This window comes from Vigna angularis, chromosome 5 (genome assembly GCF_016808095.1).
Source record: "Vigna angularis cultivar LongXiaoDou No.4 chromosome 5, ASM1680809v1, whole genome shotgun sequence".
In the NCBI taxonomy this organism is placed as follows: Eukaryota; Viridiplantae; Streptophyta; class Magnoliopsida; order Fabales; family Fabaceae; genus Vigna; species Vigna angularis.
In genome coordinates, this window is record NC_068974.1 from 8,364,588 (window position 1) to 8,382,949 (window position 18,362).

General features: G+C 33.1%; 1 protein-coding gene across 7 annotated transcripts in view; it reads right to left on the minus strand.

The window, feature by feature from the left end:
* Positions 1-3,608: 3,608 nt before the first annotated feature.
* LOC108340379 (uncharacterized) overlaps positions 3,609-18,362 on the minus strand; it is a 37,227-nt gene continuing 22,473 nt past the window's right edge. For 4 of the 7 annotated variants that reach the window (XM_017577724.2, XM_017577720.2, XM_017577722.2 and 1 more), the window contains one exon: positions 13,214-14,169. In XM_017577724.2, the coding sequence (XP_017433213.1) occupies positions 13,453-14,169 (717 nt within the window). In that variant the 3' untranslated portion in view covers positions 13,214-13,452. Of the gene's footprint in view, positions 3,928-4,520; positions 4,604-5,037; positions 5,313-13,213; positions 14,170-15,738; positions 16,648-18,362 lie in introns of those variants that run through there. The other 3 variants (XM_052877473.1, XM_052877474.1, XM_052877475.1) reach the window with 3 other exon arrangements.

Sequence of the window (18,362 nt, forward strand, 5' to 3'; positions counted from 1 at the left end):
TTGAGGGGTGTAAGAGTGGGGTGAATGTTTGGTGATAATTAGAGGCTGTGAAGAGGGCTTCGATTAAGATAGAAAGAGAAGAAATGAAAGGGAAGGAAGATGAAGGTGTTATAGCAGTATACTAGGTGTGTGCAGCCTTAGATTATGGGGTAAGATTTTGGCAGAGGTGTTTCTGAAGTGAGTACGGAAAAGAAGAAATAGGGTGTGAATCTTTGCATGGGAAAACTACGTCCCAGGGGTAGGAAACTGATAGGAAAATAAGTTGTGTGATTTCTTTTTTTTTTTATAAAAGCTAGGGACCTACGTGGGTTCTACTTTGTCATCCTCTTTTTTTTTTTGTTGTAGCCAGAGGAAGAAGCTCTCTTACTCTCTCGCTTTGGCTTGGGTAATACTTACCTGAAGGTGATGAATCATTATTTTCTCCTATTTACTTAGCTTTTTGTACTGAATTTAATTAGTGAAATGTGTTTAACTGTGCATTATTTTCTCATCTTTGTTATTTGGGCTTAATTTGATCAGTAATTCTTATTTTAATTAATTGGAATTATTTGAGCCTAATTATTCCCATTATTATTTTTAGGGCAATTTTGGGATTATATTTTGAGACTTAAAGAAAGTTGCCATGTCATCTACCATTTTCCACCTCAATGTTTATTTTTAATTAGTTTGTAATTTCGTTTTTTATTCCCTTTTGTAGTTTTGGGCAGACTTGACTTTTTGGGTCCATTTTAGACTATTAGGGAGAAGCCCAATTTTAGGGGTTGGTTTGGCTAGCCTAGGGTTTTGAACCCATGTAGCCATAGAGTCTATTCCATTCATTTTTTAGAACTTTTAAGGACGTGAACAATAGCAGTTGCTCTACCTTAGGTTTTATTTTCCTTCTCCTTTTATGTACTGAATTCATTTTGTAATATTATTGCAATTCCATTTCAATTTCGTTTTGCGTTTTACTGTTCCTGTTCTCTTTGTTTTGCTGCAATTCGTTTGTTCTACTACAATTCGTTTTCCATTCCCATTCCCATTTTGCTTTCCAATTTCGATTTCTTGTTCCATGTCAATCTCATTTTCAATTCTTGGTCGTTTTTCTTCTCTAATTAATCATTTCGTTTTTCTTAGTTGTTAGTTCGTTTTGAATTCGCTTATCTATTTAGCATTTTGTTGTAACGGGAGCTTGAAATCTATTGGTTGATGACTAGGCAGATTGCATTGCCTCCTTGAGATTACTCCACTATTATTATGTTTCTATTATTCTCTCCTTGCATAATGTTTAATTTGTTCTGTGTCTTTCAAATTGGTGCACGCTTAGTGTCTAAATGTTAATTTAATCTTCGTTTAGTTGATTAAAGTCGCAGTTGCTTAATCTGTGGAGGTGCAGAGTGATTAAATATGTGCATTGCGTTTGCTTAATTCACTTTTATGAAAATCATTTTAGTCTTCGCTTAGTTAGTTAATTTGTTTTGGATTAGGGGTGAGAGGAGCGGATAATTATTGTTAATTAGGGATTGGAAGCATTGAAATTGAGCTAGTGGCCTACCAGTCTTTAATTTGTGTTTAATCTAAGTCAAATTTCAATTCGTAAAGTTGCTCAACCCTCTACTATGTGTTTGATCCTTTGACGGAACCAAAATTGGTCCTTGAGAGACGACCTAGGAGTCATTACGTAGTATACTGCATTTAATTTGCACAATTAATTTTAGTCGAGTGCGATATCGACATTATGTGTGTGCACTTCTTTTGGTCCATATTTGAAAGGAAAAATCCCAGAAGCAGCTATGGTAGTGCCAATTGTGAGATACTAAAATTTTTGAAACCCGGATTTGTGAAAACTTCAAACTACCATAACTTGTGATCCTTTTATCATAATTGGACATATCATATATTCATTTAGGGTAGAAAAACGAGATCTATCAAACCTAATCATTTTCACAGTTTCATTTTTCATAGATCTCCAAAAAAGGATGTTTAGTATTTCTTTCTTATTTTTCAAGTTTTATTTCCCCATTTTCCCAAACTTTCTTTTAGTGGTTAAAATAGTTATTCTTTGAATTTTGCTTTGAAATGTTTTGTGCTATCTTTTCATAATTTTAGGGTGTTTCTCACAAATTTTCAGCTCATTTGGATAATATTTGAGTATACCTGCAGTTGTACCCTTATGTGTGCTTGTGTTGACTTTGCATGATATGCGTTGACTTAGTGCATGATTAAAGGCAATCCTGGACTTCTAACACTCTTTGATCCTTAAATTGATAGGACTTTTCATAGATTAGTTAGGCATTTTAAGAATTTATCTTTAGAATTTGTCCCTTTAAATAACATTAGTTTAAATAATTCTAAGCGTTCTTCTCCTTCTGTGCATATTGATTCTGATTCTGTTGCTTCTTATACTTAGAATGGTTGCACCTGATTTCACTTATGAAAGCTTATGTATCCAATATCCTAATGAGGTTGTTCCATATGTTCTCAAAACTAGATTGATCCATTTGTTGTCCAAGTTGCATGGTCTTGAGGATGAATGCCCACATAAGCATCAGAAAGAATTTCATATTGTTTGTTCTATAATGAAACCTCTAGATGTTCCTAAAGATCACATTTTCTTAAAGGCATTTCCGCATTCATTAGAGGGTGTGGCAAAAGACTGGTTGTACTATCTTGCACCTAGGTCCATAACTAGTTGGGATGATCTTAAGATATTGTTTCTGGAGAAATTCTTCCAGCATCTACGACCACGACCATAAGAAAAGATATTTCTAAGATTAGGCAGCTCAGTGGTGAAAGCTTGTACGAGTACTAAGAAAGATTCAAGAAGTTATGTGCAAATTGTCTGTCCTACTAGATTTTTGAGCAATTCCTTCTTCAATACTTTTATGAAGGTCTAAATAGTATGGAGACGAGTATGATTAACGCTGCCAATGGTGGAGCTCTTAGAGATATGACGCCTACTGAAGCCAGACATTTGATTGAGAAGATGACCTCTAACTTCCAACCGTTCAGTGCAAGGAATGACATCATTATTATTAGAGGAGTTCATAATGTGGCTACTCATTCTTCCTCATCTGCAGATAAGAAGCTAGAGAGCAAGTTTGATACTCTTGTCAATTTGGTGACTCAACTTGCTAGCAATCAGAAATATGCATCTGTTGCACGACTATTTAACATTGCCCATCTAATATGCTTGTCCATCAGTAATCTGTTATCCCAGATGCTCCTCAAACCTATGTTGCGAATATCTACAACAATATTCAAATTGTATAAATATCAAAATATTTATTTGCTTATATTTTGTAAAATAATTCAGTATCTTTTTATTTCATTTATTTATTTGATTCTGATCCTAAAATAAATTAATATTCACCTTCAAAATCTCCGTTTTTTTATCAATAAAAATATTATCTTTATAAATTGTATAAATCAATTTATACAATTTTAGGAAACCAATATTTATAAGATTTATATTCAAATAATATTTTTATTAATAAAAAATTTCATTAGATATACTTTAATACGAATGGAGTACCCATCTCCAATGTAACTTTTCTAACCTGCCACTGTACTATGAAGGGGGCACACGCGCGTGCATATGCATGTTCACAAAACACAACCAAGCAATCTTTTATGCCTTTTGTTATGGTTATATCTTATTCTATGTAATGTAATATTCGGCACGGTCAACGAGATTTTTAATTTTGACTGCATTGTATAGCATAAGATGCTCTGCGCCGCCCTCAACGAAACCAGGAAAACATCACCACGTGTTCCCTCGATGGACACAACATGAACTGCGGAGCGGCAGCAAAACCCTAACGGCAGTTAAAACATCTACATGTGTGTCTGTTGTGCTGCTACAAACAGAACATGACGGCAGTTTGAAGATGTTTCCCCACACATTTGTCGGTATGCTTTATCCATCACCGCCTGTAAGGGATCCTTCTGCGATCCAATCCAACAGAAAGAATTGGATCAACAAGTGATATTTTTAATTCTTTGATTTAGACTTTTTCTGTCGGTATAATATGAAAACTTAAATACATTATTAATTTTTAAGAAATCATTAAAATTAGCATCTAGAAATTATAATAACTCTTTATAGTTATTCAGTAAATATAAAAAATTATAATAAATGATGTTGAGTTTTTTTGTCTATTTGGTTTCATATAACAAACTAAGTATCAACCAACCATGTAATAGATATATCATTTTTTGAATTTTGATTTCTTTGTAAAAATATTTATTGAATTTTAATATTATACGAAATACTTATAGATTTATTTTTTTCAAGAAAATGATAGACCAAAGACATTTTTTAGTAGCCAAATTATTTCTGATAGACATGAGTTTGATTTTTTCTAAAATAAAAAATAAGCAAGATTGATTTTTGAAACAAAAAGTTATATATTCTTTAAGAAAATTAATTGCACTAAATATTTTTAAAAGGCTAAAAAAATATATTTAAACTTAATTAAGTAATAAATATATAAACTTAATTATAATTATAATCAAATAATATTATGAAAGACTTTTACTTTGCGTAAATACAGATGACGGAAGAATTTGAGGAGCTTTTGGATGTTGACACGTGAGGGATTGGATCCCAGCTTAGCCGCCCCTGCATGAATGTAGCGCCATCCATACAGAAAAGAAAGATTATTTTAATACTTTGTTGTACGGTCAAGTGGGACACAAGAATGACTGTAACACCAACTCATGCTTATGTTTCAAATTAATTTTACCAATAACTAAATAAATAAATAAATAAAACAGTTGTTTAGCATACTGTAGATATATAGACTCCACTTCTCTCTGTAAAATACACGTTGTTTCGTTTGAAGGTTTTACTATTTTTAACTCTCAAAAACAAAATACGCGTGTACTTTTTCATCCATGTTAGAACTCTTAAATACAAAAACATGCAGATATTATACTCATACTATGAGATCTACTAAAATCTGATTTTGAATAAGAGAATCTAGATATCAAAGCAATGAACTTCAAGGTAATGTGTTCACTAAATTGATGAAACCCATAAATAAATCAAGTTTTGATTTTGTAGGAAACTCAAGAACAAATAGGAGGAAAAACAAAGTTGTTGTTCCCCCAACTTGTTATAAATGTGACAAAGTTGGTCATATCAAACCTAATTGTCCAGTCTTAAAGATGAAGAAGAAGTTGGATGACAGAAGCAGACAGGACAACAGGAAGTATAGACAAAAAAATGCCTATATAGCCTCGGAAGACAGTGATTCAAACTCTCCATCAAGTGACTCTGATGAAAGCCTTGAGGAGGAGACAAACTTGTGTTTAATGGCTAGCTCAATCTGTTCAGAAAGCAGTGCAAGCAACTTTGAAGATGAGTCAATTGAGGACAGATATTATCAATTACTTGATGCATTTCAAGAATTACATGGTGAGGCAATGAAAATGCAATATCAAGTAAATAGGTTGAAAAGTGAAAATAACGACTTAGATAAGAGAATTGAAAATCTTATAAATGAGAATGATTGCTTAAAAACTGAATTAGAAACTTGATGAAAGCATCTAGGCAAGCTGAAGGTGAAAATAAAATGATGGTTCAAGAATGCATGAATTGTCCTACTCACCTAGAAAGAATTAAATACTAAATGAGCACTCTATCAAAATTCACTCTAGATAGTTCCAATCTTGAAGCTTTGTTAGGATCCCAAAGAAGTATGTTAAATAAACAAGGGATAGGATATATAGGCAAAAGTAATAAAACCAATGCTAGGAAGTTTATTGATCTTGGCAAACCATCTGTCATATCATGTTTCTACTGCAATAACATCGATCACTTGTCTAAAGCATGCTATTATAAGAAGGTTGGTGTTCCTAAAGGGAAATTCAAGTGGATTCCAAAGGAACCAACACAAGCAACTAACAAAAAAGCCCCAAATTCATTTGGGTACCTGCAACCAAACCTTTCAATTCTTTTGCAAGTAACTGAGATGAGTTGGAGACATTATGGCTCAAGGAAAGCATAAAATTGAAACAGACTCCTCATAGCTCCTTGAGTTCATCAAATGTGGTAACAGGTTGTAATATTGACAAAACATGCATAATTTATGTTTTGTATAGTCATTTGGATGTGTGTGTTGAATGTTGGTTGTTTGGCACAAAAACATTGTGTGAAAATTGTTTTAACCGATTATGTTAATAATATAATCAATTAGATTTTTCTCAAGGTTTTCTCTATTTGCCTGAAACTGGTTTCTGCTATGTCTTAATCTATTATGTGAATAATATAATCGATTAGACTTTTCTCATTGCTCTCACTGATTGATGAAACTGTACTCTACTATGCATTAATCTGTTATGCAAATAGATTAATCGATTATGTCTGATTCTGTATGGGCTTTTCAAATTTTCAAATAGGCTTCCCTCTACACCTAATCAATTAGAATGAAACCCTAATCTGTTAAATTGTTCATCCCTCTCTTTTGTTCCTAAGTTTCTAAAATCGTTTTCCAATCTTCACCTATTCCAAAATCTCTCCATCAAATTCTCCATTTCATCGACTCACATGGCTTCATCTTCCTAACCAAAACGCATGAAAAGGATTGCACACAGATCCTACTCTAGAAGGTTGGATAAGTGACTATGATGCTCAAACCAATTTTGTAGATCACTGAAGAACAAGAAAGATAATCCCTCATAAGTACATTAGTATGAGTTTCTTCAGAAGAGAAGGATTTATCTTCCAGGCTAGAGCATCAAGGGTTGAAGACTTTTGTAGAACTTGCTGATACTAGGTACCTTGACCTGCTGGATTTCACCCAGGTGGTGAAAAGACCCATCTTGGCATTGAGGATTTGTACAAGATCTCCATATATCAAGAAAGTTTAAGAAATCCAAATGCACGACGTGACTACTCCCTATACAAGACAGGAGGAATTAAAAGAGACAATCGTCTCTGTGCATTCGTTATAGCTTGGATTTTTCTTCCAAGGGGGAGCAATCATGCTCAACTAACTACAAAGGATATATGTCTGATTCATGTCCAAAAACAAAATATCCAAACTGACTGGGCTGCTGCCATTTTGGACAACATGATCAAGGTGACTAGGTTGGATGCTGCTAGTATACCGTATGCTGTTTTCATTTCTAAAGTCCTTCAACATTACAATGTTGATTGTGCTGAAGAAACCTGTGAATCATATGGAAAGAGGATTTTGGTTGACAAAAATGCTTTACATCATATGGGATTAAGGTTTGATGAGGACAACTGGGTCTTCAAGGATGAAAACCTGAATGAAGAAGAGGTTGTTCCTATTGGTTCTTCACTAACTGCTACATCTCTCAGACCAAAAATTGAGTGTGAGAAGTTTATGGTCAAGCAAATGCACTCATTATCAACTCTCTACCAGTCTCGCTTTGGTAAGTTAGATAAAGACATTGTTGTTATTCAACAGAAGTTAGGGATTCAGAGTCTAGATGATGATAATGAGGATGAGGAAATGATGATGATGAAGGAGAAACCATGGAAGATGATGTTGAAGAAGGAGATGGGAATGATCAAGAAGAAGATAGTGAAGAGGAAGAAGAAAGTAATGACAATATATTACTTAGGGACATGATTTAGTTTTAATTATGTTTTGGGAAAATTGTAATTTCTGCCATAAGGGTTTGTGTTTGAACAATTTGTTTGTTTTTTATCTTAAATTGTTTGAATAGGTAATTTGTTTGAAATTATTATGTTTCGTGAACAATGTCTTATGTTTGACTTTTAATATAATTTGGATGATAGAAATTCCTATATCCACAATATCTGAATGAATTGATTGAATCAAGTCGGAGATTGAATGAACACATTGAATGAGTGTATTGACTCTGTTCTGAATGTTGAATCTGATATATCACTTGGTCATGTGCTCAAATGTTCAATTTCATTCATTGATCATGCATTGGTATATAATTGTTGCTCAAATCATGATTATTGTGATACTAACATTGTACAATGCTAAGAGAGTTGTTCTTGCAGGTTATAAAGTGATCACAACAGGTTTCATGATCCAATACACTCTGTATAATCATATTTGCGAGTTTTAACAGATTAAACACTTGCATAATTTGTTAAATAATTTGTATTGTAGTTTATAATATGTCACATTAATAATGTAATCGATTATGTGCCTAAAATGTAATCAATTATGTGCCTAAAATTGATTTATATGCTTTTAACTGCATGTTTGAATTACTGACCTAGTCTTAAATGTCATTTTATACGTTTTTGGCTTGAATGACATATCATATGTTGCATATATCTCAAACTTACTTGGAAATCCATCATACAGTGTGAAATATGCATCGCTATGAGTTTGTAACTTTGCTGCAGATTTGCTAACACATGTATCATATATTCTACTTCATAATAGCTTATATCTTACTATCATTTGCGCAATAATACTCTTTGTTTCATCTACATTGTAGACATTACATGAGTATTGAACAATTCACTTAATATAAAATGTTATATTCATGTGAAATCAATATATTTACTTTGATACCTGAGAAATATATTTGATATACTACTTCAAATTAGTACATTGAGCTCTAATACACACTCTAATATCAATCATATACTACTCACATATTGCCATAATGTTATATCTCTTTTTGATGGGGGAAGCATCATATTATCAAATGGTTTATATGTAACTTTTGATGTTCTTTAGCACATACATATTCCATGTTACTTGTTCTGCCATTTTTTGTTAATATCCAAAGGAGGAGAGTAACTGGAAAACATGTTTCTTGTTGGTCATCATAAAAAAACAGGGAGATTGTTGATAGGGTTAAAAAAGGAGAGATTGTTGGTCATCATATAAAGGGTTATAAACCTACCATTTATATCTTTGTTTTTTATGATGAACAAGAGAATAATTTTATAGTTTCTTGCATAACAAATGACATAACAATTGTTTTATCTATATCTTGTTTGTGCTTGATATGAGAATTCATTTACATTAAATGAATCATGTATTAAACAGATTGAATATCTCCTTTCTAGAATATTTAATTTTATTACGTGTTTATTTGAACTTCAAATTTTTGTACATGTTGATTTGGACCATGTTAATTATTATCTATTTATGAATTACTTTGACATTTATGTATTACTTGTTTATGTTTTTTTGTTCATGATAGTATGTTATTTATCAATGACCAACAATATATAAATTAAATGTTATTTATCAATTAAAATAAATGATTTAATCAATGATCAATATGTACACATATTTAATACTTATAAACTGATATAGCATAATTACCATAAATATACACCACAAATCATTTAATCAATTCAAATTTTTGTCAATTACAAGATATGTTCTACATTATAACAACCAAAACGCTCTTGTAATCAATTATATTTTAATTGTAATTGATTATAGTAGCTCGTTCTAAAAAAAAATTCCTACTAATTGATTACAAGTGTCCTATAATCGGTTACAATGCATATTACCAAATTGGAAGTCATCTTATCTCAAAACGACTTTTCAATTCGAATAAAAAGTTATTTTAAGGCAATACGACTTCCAATTCGATAATATGCACTATAATCGATTATAGGATACTTGTACCTAATTATAGGGTACTTCCAACGCAATCAAAACAGAAGTCCTTTAAGGGCAAACGACTTCTTCATTTGAAGTCATATGGAGGCTTCACAACTTGTCTATTCTCGTAATTTTTTTCGAATTTTCCTATTTCTATAATTTATGTCCAAACTTACCTAGATATGTAAAAAAACCTTATTACGAAATTGTCATCATGCTAACATTCTATAGTAGTTCTAGGTATAACCATTATAGAAAGTCATCATAGAATGATATTTTTGCATCAGTGTAGTAACAAGAAGAGTTAGAAATGTTATGATATTTTTGCATTAGTGTAGTAACAAGTAGAGTTAGAAATGTTATGATTTAAAAGTACGTAACTTTGTGTTGTTGGTTTTTCACTTTAAGTTGCTATGGTGAATTGGAATCATAATAGTAAATGTTTAAAATCCATGACATTGTATTAATTGGTAATTTTTAAATTTGACGAAACTCTTGTAATTTGTTTTGATTTGCGATATTCTTGAAATGATTAAGCTAAGTTTCATATTCTACATAGTTTCCTCAACTGATATAATTACAATATGATGAGATTCATTTTCCAAGAAACATTTATTTGATATAAGACATTTGGTACCATTTTTAATTCAAAACCTTAAAATAATAGATTTATGAGTTTTTTCTTTTATATGATATTTAACTTTTTGTCATTTTTATTTGTAAGACCTTGGAAAATGAACACCATTAATCACCTGTCACATCCCCTTTAATTACTCACAAAACCCTTCTGCAGTGCATTAAAAACGCACTTCCATAACTCTGCAACTCGCGCCAAGTGTCACCAGGAAAGAATGGAAGTCAGAAATGGGGGTGCAGGTGTCGACAGGAGAAACGCACGTTCGTGTGGACGTGGGGAGAACAAAATGGATTTTTCGAAAAACTCTTCCACTCTCCTGCACGCACCTTCTTCTTCCCAAGCTCAGACCTTCCATTTCTCCTCCTTCTCTCTAGAAAACCTTTTCTTCTCTCTACTGTAACTCATCCTTCCCTTCTCCGATTCCATTTCAGAGACCATAGAAGTACTCCCGACGCCGTAAGCTTCAATTTGAACCGAACAGATCCAGAATCTGAAACTGGTAAGTTCTCGACCCCGTACGTTCGTTTCTGGGTTACATGCAAAACCAAGTTTTGGCTGCATGCAAGGGTGTAGTTTAAGTATTTCGGTTTTTCTTGTGGTTAGATTTGATTGGAAGAGTTAAGTGGCCGTTGAGGGTAGAAAACGATAGTTGGGCGAGCTGCAAATCTTGTGTTTAGGACAATTGTTCACGAATCCAGGTAAGGGAAGCTTATTAATTTAATTTATATGACTATGTGTTGCATGAACGTTCGTTGAATTGATTGGATATGAAAATTTATGATGCTATGTTATGATGTATGAAATGTATGAAATTTCTGTGATTTGATGATATAAGATATGATTATTTGAATACGGTATGATTGTAAATGAGTGAGACTATATGTTAAAAAATTGAAATGTGATAATATTGAGTATGATAAGAAATTTCCCTTATGATTGTGTACGTACGTTACTGGATGGTCTTTGACCGTTCCGTTTTCCAGTGAAAATGATTTGGTATGGGATTCTTTCATTCGGAAGGAATCCTAGTTGAGGACGAACGCCCTCTTTTATTAGTGCTACGTTTGAGCGTTCGGCCAAACGTAGACATCTCGAGTGTTGTGTGAGGAATTGAGAAGCTTGTAAACATAATTGGACACTTAGTCATTTTTTTTTATTATTCTATCTTCACCCTCTCGTATTATCTTTATTTCTAATTCTATTGTGAGTACAAGTTTGCGATGGGTCTCGACCCAAAGCGTTCGTTATGAGTGGCGCTCGGTCTTATATCGAACGCTCGTCCTAGTATTAAAATACCAAATGGATAGAAATAGCGTTCGTCCAAAATTTCTATAAATCAGTATACCGCGTTCGGTCATTGATTGGCAGTCGGCTTCTATAAAATAAATTGTTCTCGGTATGGTCATCTACTCGTATTGAGGAGTCTTTATCTCTTTGGATTCGACCTAAATATTTCCTATCTAAATTATTCTTTGAGTAAGGATTCGATCTTCCTATAGTCAGTTCATTCAACTGATTCGAATAGAAAATGACGTTCGGTAAATATGATGTGTCGGTTTCATTCGGTTCTGAAACGAGGAGTTCTCGATCTAGTTTTTCACGTTCGTCCTCGTTATGAAGAGGGCTGAACGCTCGTTATTTTATGAAATTGTAATGGAAGATAAAAATGAGGTTAAAGTGAAGAATGGTAATGAATGAACAGTATATGAGATGAAATAATGATTATGGATTTTGAACGAGCGTTCCAGGGAGGAACGACTCTTGTATGGATGAATATGAATATGGAATTTTGTAAAGTATGACTGTGGGCATGCTAATGCTGGCTGTCCATCCTGATGTTCCGTGAGTACTCATCCTCACTTAGAGGATGGTAGGTCATGTGTGGGAACGGCAGGAGGTCCGAGTCCTTAGGGGTGCTTTGGATAGGGCTAACCTCGGGTGGCAGCTGATGTGATTATTCCAGTTACTACATCACCCGGGTGCAAGGGACGCCTGTAGCTACACAGATTCATACAGTCCGGACGGTCCGTCTAGTAATAGTTTTGGATGATTATTCATGTTGAAATATTCTGGTGTGTTTGAATTGTTGAATTTTTATGTTAAGGTATGAATTAAATTACATAAGCTTACCCTTCGTTTTTCCTTGTGTTGTCCCTCGTCCTTGTACGTCCGTCTTGTCTTCGCGATGATCATCCGTGTGGATGGGAGCAGATGGAAGTGAGCTACTTGAAGAGGCGCTGGAAGAAGAAAATTTGGAAGATGCGAGCCTCGTAGATGTGGAAGTAAAGAACGAGCCCTAGCGCGCTCGTTTGTTTAGTTTTGAATTGTTTAGTCTTATTAGTGAACGTTCGGTTATTTGGTTTTGTAAAACCGTTCGTCCCTGACTCTTCCTATCTCTGCTGTATTGTATTTTGGTTTCTGTATTTTAAGCCGTCCGGCTTTTTAAACCCAGTTTTAATGTAAGACTGCTTTGTTTAATTGATTAATGTAATTAATTCTAATTTATAGTGATTACTGTATTTTGGGATGTTACATTATTCAATGCAAACTTTTGACTGGTACTTAGATTATTTTTAACATTTTTAATCATTAATACGCTTATTTTTATGACATTATAGACAGATCATTAACTTTGTACGTTAAAAAGTAAATGATATTTTGTGAATAAAAAAACTCATTACTAATTAACAATAGATTTGTTATAAGTAAAACGAGTGAATAGTAATTTTAAATTGTAACTTGATAAAGAAAAATTAGGAGCTCCATACTTGAATAGTAAATCGGTTTGCTCTAGTCTTCAAATAAGTTTTTTTCATTAAAGTTTCAAAAAAGTCTTCAAATGGATTGGTTTGTTCCATTCCAAAAGTCTTCTACTTGTTTCTCTTAAGCATAAATTCTAAAAAAATTTATTCCTTAGATGCTTTGTTGTGACACACTAATAGGAGTACAATTGTAGAATTGGAAGTCCTTACACAAAATATATAAGGCACTTATTGAAGGAAGGGAACAAAAAGAAACAATGAGACACACTTGATCACTATAAGTTACATAATAGAACAAATAGTACTTTTGGTTTTTCATAACACATGTTTTGTCTTCGTCTCACCAAGAGAAGCCTCTTACACAACAAACAAGGTAACAAACGTACGTTAAATTTCTTTAGGACACCAAGCTACGCGTAAAAGTTGGAAGTCTCAACATTATAGTATAGTTGGAAGTCTTAAAAACAATGAACAATGAAAACCCTCACGAGGGACTTCTTACAGCCATCCGATTGAGCTCATATTCACTACACAAAATTGACCATTTATAAGTCACTTCAAACAATTCTTGCTCGACTTTTCTTTGATCTTCCACCATTTGAGATTTGTTTTTTCTCACATTTTCAAGCTCTTTTTCGTACCTTATAGTTTCCACAATGCATTTATTTTTTCCCTCATCTAGAGATGATAAGGCAGCCTCACAAACTTTTATTTCTTCCTTCAACCTAATGATTTGTTCCTTCAAAACCACTTCCTTCAGTCGAGCTTCATTATTAAAATTCTCTGCCTTAGAAGTTTTAATGACCACCTCATTCTGATGAGCTTCAAGTTCTGCCAACTTGTCAATGGTAGCAAAGCGTTGCTTAAAGGAGCATAGAATGGTTGGGAAGTGTTGGTGCATAGTCTCTATAATATGTTTGAGTCCATCTGATAGAGTCACATCTTTGAAAGGAAGGTTGGACAGGAAATTAAGAGTAGAAAAAAGACGGAGAGTGTTAGTCTCAGAACTAACTATGTCCTTGAGAGACATCTTCAGATACTTTTCCAACTCAACAAGGGTCTTTAGAACTAGATTATCTTCACCCTCTTTCCCCAAAGCAATTGGTATCATATCATTGCCCCCAGAGTCTTCAATGAGTTTATGATGGCCTTCACTTTCTTTAGCAATATGCGCCTCAATTTGGCTGCTCTTAATTTCACTCTGGACAGGAATAAGAAGAAAATATAACAAAATAAACGTTAGGTAGCATCAAGCCATAATAGTCGTAAAGCATTGAGTTTCTTAATACCAATTTGGATGCATCATATAAGTTTTAGTAGAAGTTAAATTGTGTTGTTGTTGTTTTTCTTTTGAGAGGTTATTAGGGAGAGATTATATAAATGTGACCTTTAGTTCAATCTAAATCATTAACAACATTTTCAACCCAAAATCTTAAAGACAATAGATTTATTAAGCTTATTTCTTATATTATATTGTGTTTAACTTGTGAAGGTTGTAAAATAAGAGATAAACTAGGTTACAGAGTTTTTGTTGAGAAAATACATTATGGAAGGGAGATAAAGAATTTTCTACAATATGTGTGTGCAGTGGGTTATATTTCACAGAAAGGTATCTCTCTTATTAATAAGAGAGATGTAAGCCTACAAACAATAAATGCTATTACTCTTAATCATACAATCAACTTTCCCACAAAACAAGGTTTTTAATTAATATCAATCTTACATTACTTAACAAATAAGATATAAGATCTTAGAGTATCTAGAAAAAGTCTCATTTTCTAACACTATCAAACGTGAGACCTTAGACTTATACTCAGATTATTCTTTACATTCTCCCTCTCAAGAGTGAGTTCATTTTATATAGTATATTTGTCCTCAAGTGTAGGGTGACATTTACTTATATTGTCATTGTTGTCATGTTGTTGGGTTGTGTTATTTTTATCATAATTATCTAATTTATGGCAAACTATTGACTTTGATACCATTTTTTAAACTTTTAGTGATTTTGGAAATATATGAGAAATATGTTATAGAGAAAAACTTGTTATTTTATTTTATTCATGTACTCCAAATCAAAATAATAACTAATTTTTAAGACTGAAAAATATTTCTAAAATTGAAATATTTTCCAAAAAGTAATTTAAATAAAAAGATATTAAATTAATATTATCAACAATATTCCATTGTGATGGTAAGTATTAAGATGTTATCAGAATGGTTTTTTTAGTAGAAAATATATTTTTAGTCATGGACATTATTTGATGGGCATAACTGTGAACATTGTTTAATTATTAATTAGAAAATATATTATTATAACATAATTATGGATATTATTTGATGGACATAATTATAAACATACATAATTTTTTATAGACATAATTATGGACATTATTTAATTAATATTATGAATATTATTTGATGAATAATTTTAGGATTGATATTTTTTTGTCTTTATTTAGTTGAATGTGTTAAGAAAATCTCACATTACAGTCAGATATTTTATTAAAATTAAGTCTTTTATTCATTGATAATTGAAAGACTTTAAATAGTCATGACACTTACAATATTACGAAAATAAAAATAAAATATGAAAATAAAATATCAATTATTTTAAAAATAAAATCTGTTTAATCTATCATAAAATAATATTGTACCTAGATGAATAGAAAATTATAACTACCTATCCCTATTTTATCTCTATCAAAATCAAACTAAATATTACTAGACCCAAAACTAATAAAATAAGATTTAAACAAAATTATTAATAAAACCCTAAAATTTAAGTTTATCCCAACAAACTCCCCAAAAACTTAAATTATTCCTTCCTTCATTCGGCTTTCCATGTGCATCATCTCACACCGGGTTTCCTTATGGCCCTCCTGCCATTTACCTTGGTTGACCTCTTTAATCCTTTGACTGACTTTGTTATGTCCAACTTCTCAATATCCTTGACCAACTCGTTTCTAACCTTAGGCGATTTCTCAACAATCTTGGCCGACATCTTCATCGGCTTCTTCTCAACATTTTCATCTTCCTCTTCGTTTGGTTCAAGAACACCATATGCTTTCTCTATTTTTTCAAGAGCCTCCTTCTTCAGATATTCAAGCTCAACCCTTTGTTTATTCATAATTTCATTAGCTTCATCTAGAAGCCTCCCTATCCGCTCAATCTCTTCATCTTTTTGTTTGAGTTCTTTCTCCAGGTTTTCCTTCTCCACAATTGTTGCATCCTTTACCGAGATCCCTTCATCCATTGTTGGGATTGGGCTCTCCATGTCCACTGCATCTGAGCTCTTTGCCATCAACAAGATTTCACACTTTTCTTTATCTTCTTCTTCTATAAGAAGGTTTCTCTCACTTTTCTTCTCAACTCGACAAAATTTAGCAATTGTCCGCGACTTACCACAATGGTAGCACTTTTTTTATCTACACTCATTTGCATAGTGTTCATACTTGCCATACTTAAAACACTTCACTCCTAACCGATCTCCTCAGCCTTTCCTTTGTCCTTAGTCACGCCAATTCTGTTGACCGGTTTGCTGCCAATTCTGTTGACCGGTTTGCTTTTCACTATCATTCTCAAAATTATCTCGGCCACGTCTACCTCATCCTCAACTTCCTCGCCCTCTGTCGCCAGGACCTCAACTCTGAGTAATCTGTGTTTTGTGAAAGGGATAGTCCTGAAACCAAAAACTCTTAAGAAATTGGAGGACTAGATAGTAGTGAATTTGATGCTCGTATCGTGGTTGCTCAACATTATCGAGCCATTGTTACGCTTTACCCTTTCTTATTAAGATGGTGCACAATCCTTATGGATACATCTCATACAACGTTTATCCATTGTGAACAAAACATGTATTTTCCAATTAAGGACATCTTAAGGAAAATGTAAACAATACAAGAGTTAAGAGGTGTCGACTTACTTTCGTTGTCTATCTAGATTATGGGATTGTAACTTATGAAAAAAACTGACTTGCAAATTTGCAAAATGTACATGTGACATAGCCAAACAAGCGACTACTTTTCAAACAAAAAGATTACTTGCATCATTTTCTTATTGGTCTAGATAAGGCTTATGTGACCATTTGTTTTAATTTGTTTTCTCAAGATCCATTACCAACCATTGATCAAGCATATTAATGTGTCATACGCGATGAATGACTATTGTGGGAACAATCTTCCACTGTATTTCATGATGAAAATGTCATGGTTTTTAGAACTACATCTGATGCATGAGGTAAATCGAAACGTATGGATAATTCTGACAAATTTTGTACTCACTACAACAAAGGGGACACGATGTAAGCTCGTGTTTTAAGCTTCATGGGTTCCCCAACTAGTGGGGGGACCGACCTCAGGGTGATCAAGTATTAGGCCGTTCTAGAGGGCATGTGGATTATTTTGACAAATTTTATACTCATTGCAATAGAGATGAACATGATGCAAGCTCATGTTTTCAACTTCACAGGTTCCTCGACTGGTGGGAGGATTGACCTTAGGGTGATCGAGGATCCCAGGCCATTCTGGAGGGTGTGGTAAGGGCACAAACAATGCTTTTGTGTATGCCAACAAAGAGCAGTAGCAATAAAGGTGTGTAGTTTCAGGTCCTATCAGGTAAGTCAATAGTGATATTTAACATCACTCAAGCTTAATGGCAATAACTTGTTGCCATTTTGAATGTTCCCGAAACAAAGTATATACCATTATCGGTAGGCATGCCATTCCTTGGATTATTGACAATGGAGCCTCATAACATGTACAAGAAATGTATCTGGTTTGATAGATGTGAAAAAATTACAAACATACTAGTAGGATTGTCGAATGGAAAGAATGACATTGCTATGAAGAAGGGTAGTGAGATTTGAATGGTGGTTTACAACTTGATAATGTTTTGTTTGTGCCTCAATTAACTTGCAATTTAATTTTTATATCACAACTAATTAATGTTTCTGATTGTATGGTTTAATTTACTAATGCTAATGCATTGTGCAGGACCGCCCAACGAGGATGTTGATTGGAGCATGTGAACGAATAGATGGACTTTTTTTTTCTCATTGTATACCGAAGGTGCATGCATTGACATTGGAAAGGAATTTGTTAATTGATATGTGGCCTAAGTGTTTGGGTCACCCATTAGAAAAACAGGTGCATATATATTGCCTTGCAAGAAGAACAATTTTTAAGCAAGATTGTGTGGAGATTGTAATGAAAAGGAGGGAGACAATGTGAGTGGTGTGTGAATGGTGAGGCAATGTCTCCACATGGTGGTACAAGAAAAAAATATGAAAACGAATTTAGGAAGGACATGAGAAACAAAATTTCATCGACGAAATATAAGGATTTTGTCCTTCATTGTGTAAAATGGGAAGGGAAAGTAAATCTTTTGCGCAAGTTA